This window comes from Opisthorchis viverrini (genome assembly GCF_000715545.1).
Source record: "Opisthorchis viverrini unplaced genomic scaffold opera_v5_123, whole genome shotgun sequence".
NCBI classification, from domain to species: Eukaryota; Metazoa; Platyhelminthes; class Trematoda; order Opisthorchiida; family Opisthorchiidae; genus Opisthorchis; species Opisthorchis viverrini.
The window spans coordinates 54,958-58,190 of record NW_008751777.1 but is presented as its reverse complement, the minus strand read 5'-3'; the positions used below and the strand labels follow the sequence as shown (position 1 = coordinate 58,190).

At 45.5% G+C, this 3,233-nt stretch overlaps 1 protein-coding gene across 1 annotated transcript in view; it reads left to right on the top strand.

Annotated features, from left to right (window-relative positions):
- T265_06033 (hypothetical protein) overlaps positions 1–3,233 on the top strand; it is a gene marked incomplete at both ends in the record, with an annotated part of 15,170 nt that overhangs the window by 5,316 nt on the left and 6,621 nt on the right. Inside the window, 2 exons of the mRNA XM_009171203.1 lie at positions 1,443–1,621; positions 1,662–1,770. Of these exons, the coding sequence (XP_009169467.1) occupies positions 1,443–1,621; positions 1,662–1,770 (288 nt within the window). The remainder of the gene's footprint in view (positions 1–1,442; positions 1,622–1,661; positions 1,771–3,233) is intronic.

The following is a 3,233-nucleotide window of genomic DNA, read 5'->3' as shown; positions in this document are numbered from 1 at the left end:
CAAGGGCTCACTGATGATGTCTCCTCGTATGGTGACAAAAGGTTTGCAAGCCAATTGCCAAGCTCGGCGAACAGATCAACAGCCATCTGATCAGCAACCAACAAACTCACCCGAGCTACCAATATTTCACCACATTACCAGTTTTCCTCATTGTCAGAACTGGGAGTCATAAAAGATAATTCATGGTGCATATACTGGTTTAGTCTCTTGTCAAGGTAAGTAATATGCGCAGCGACAAGAGTGCTTTGGGTGCAATGCCTGCTCCAATCCATGCTGTATCTCTTTTACAAATTATTACTACCTCTGATACGGTCAGATTTTATCATTATTCTCAAAGTCATCGTTTTGGTCACCGGAAAATCGGAAAACAGGGGGATGGAACCGGACTTTGAAGGCAGTGGCATAGTCCGTTCTAGTCATTCTAGCTGCCTAAAGAAGCGGGAGTTTGGTAGATCTACGCTAAATGTTTTAGCTTTGTTTTGGTCTTTTACTACCAGTATCCATAGGTGAGATGAGTCTTCATGTCATGGTGTTCCTGCTAAAGTCATTCGCGCGATTACTAACAGTGTTGTGCCGTCATTTCAGAAGGGCTGAGGGAACATTCGATGGGTTTGTAGCTGGGGAACAGCATCAACTTTTGACTGACATTCAACGCTGATCTAATGTGCCAATCGGATGAGATCTTACTGACTGGCTCCCCGTTTGAATTACTGTTATATCTGCTGATTCGCCAATCTATGATATCTGCTGCTGACCCGCTTCAGTGCCTAATGCCGGAGAAAAAAAGACTCACAGAATGGAACACAACAGCTTTTTATCGAACAAGCCAGTTGTCAGGGCGCGCCCAAACAGAAGAAAAAGTACATGTGCAGAGAGTGACGCATCCCCAAGGTCACCATCGGTTCGACACGTCCGGAAAGTAGGTGAGTTGGCGGCTCCCACGAAACACGGCTCTCACCAAACGGCTTAGCAACACACGACCAGCGTAGTGGGCCTGAGAATGTTCACGACCGGAACACCACCATTGGCTGTATGGAGCGAACAAGTGAACGAGCATATTTGGCCAATTAGTCATCCTATATATTTACGCAGACGCTCTGTACGTTTTGTCCTGGCAATACAGCCGTGTCCCCAGTTCTCTGTCTTCTCCCTATCGCGTAGTCTGGCAGGCTCAGTGCAGGCGTAACCCAATAGTTCGGCCACCACCGCACAATACAACAAGTTGCCTCAGCATCCCTAATTCGATGGTAGGGGCGAATCGTATGCCTACCGTTCTCTTGCTTTCACCAGAAAGTGTATGCACCATTTTGACGTTGGTCCTTGAGATCTACCATCCTCTCCTATTACAGCGCCTCCAAGTTGAACCATCTCATACAGTAAACCGCTGAAACGCTCCTCGGGAAAATGGTTTGTGCAACGCCTTTATTGGTCACCATTTGTAGATGCAATTCATGCTTCTGTTTAGTAGACAAGGCAAAGTTCGACTACAGAAATGGTATACATCATATTCGGAGAAGGAAAAGAAAAAGATCTTGCGAGATCTCATGACAATCGTCTTGGCTCGAAAGCCTAAAATGTGTTCTTTTGTGGAGTGGAAGGGATTTAAAATAGTGTACAGAAGGTAAATGTTGCGTTTCGTGTATGGTAACTTACCTTTTCAGGTACGCCAGCCTCTACTTCTGCACGGCCATTGAGCCTCAAGATAATGAGTTGCTAACACTGGAGATTATTCATCGTTACGTTGAACTGCTTGACAAGTACTTTGGGAGCGTGAGTAATTTTTTTGCCTGTGAACGAGTACTCTTTCAACTCTGTTGATATGCTTTGATATGAAAAACGCCCAAAATCGGTTGTGGGTTTAACTTCTAGGTGAACTGATTCGCGTTGCGCCTCTAATTCGTGCTCCATGGTAGCAAATCGATCCGCTCATGAGAAGGACTTTGGCTACTCAGGCGACATAGGCGGTCGCTGATTTGTTCGCTGAACTAGCTGGAACAAATTTCCCAGCTCAACGGACGAACCGACGACCAATATATTGGTCATCTCAAGGCGATTCAAAGTCGCATCCAGAGTCAAATATGTACTCAGGATACGTCGTGTTGCCTATTTCTCCGACTGTCTATTCGCATCGGCGATGTATGTTTGGGATCGCGCTCAAACCCGTGACAAAAGTTTTAGGCAGCCGGCACGAGCTCAACCCAGCTATCGCCGAAAGACAATGAACAGTACCGAATATACACTCGTTTGCAATTAATTTGGTTTTTCGAGAGAGCCACCTGGAACCCAGCTGAATCGGTTTTGATGTTCCCAGGCAACTGAATGTGCTGCACCAGGCTGCCTCATGTTTCAGTCGCTACGATATTCGAGATATTGCGACACATATATATTTTGTAATGCCCTACTCATAAGGTTGCTGAAAACTCCTCGACAACCCTCAACCGGTTTCGCCCTTCATGGGACTCAGCAGCTAAGCGCAGTCACCGGAGTTTCCGTCAACCTTGGGTTCTACTTGAAACCAAATTGCACGGAATTAGGATATATACACTTATTTGCAAATTAATTTGGTTTTTCGAGAGACTCACCTAGAACCCAGCTGAATCTCTCGGTTTTGATGTTTCCGGGCGCCTACCTGATGGGCCCCAAGAAGGGCGAAACCGGTCGTGGGCTGTCGAGGAGTTTTCAACAGCCTTATGAATAGTGCATGATAATGAACATTGTTCTTCCAAGCTCAGATGCTTTTCCTTTTTCGCACTTCCACCCTCAAAATTGTCACTAATATAGAGCTATTACTTTATTTTTGGCTTACTATTTGTGAGCGAATGAGTTGTAAATTTCCCCACCGATGAAATATGCGACTGTTCGCCATCAAAAGACTCATGAAAGTCTCGTTCGCTTAATAGCGACGTCAAACGGTGGGTTTCCGAGCATGACAATCTTGTGTGTATTTGGCGCATTATATCGTGTACATTCTGATCCGTAGCGAATGCAGCCTCAATAGTGAACTGTCCGGGAACATCGTGTCCTTAAGACAGCTACCAAGTCGTGTTGCAGGTTAGTGGTGAAAAGTGAAAAAAAGTTGTTGACCGTTTTAGGTGCCAAGATAGATGGACGTAATGTCTTCAGTATTTTCGTCGTTATCTCCTCCAGGCCATCTGGTTACCTTACAAGCCATATCGCACATATTGTGCCATCATCCACTGTGTAAGCGGTTTTAAAAGCTTGTTACGGATTGG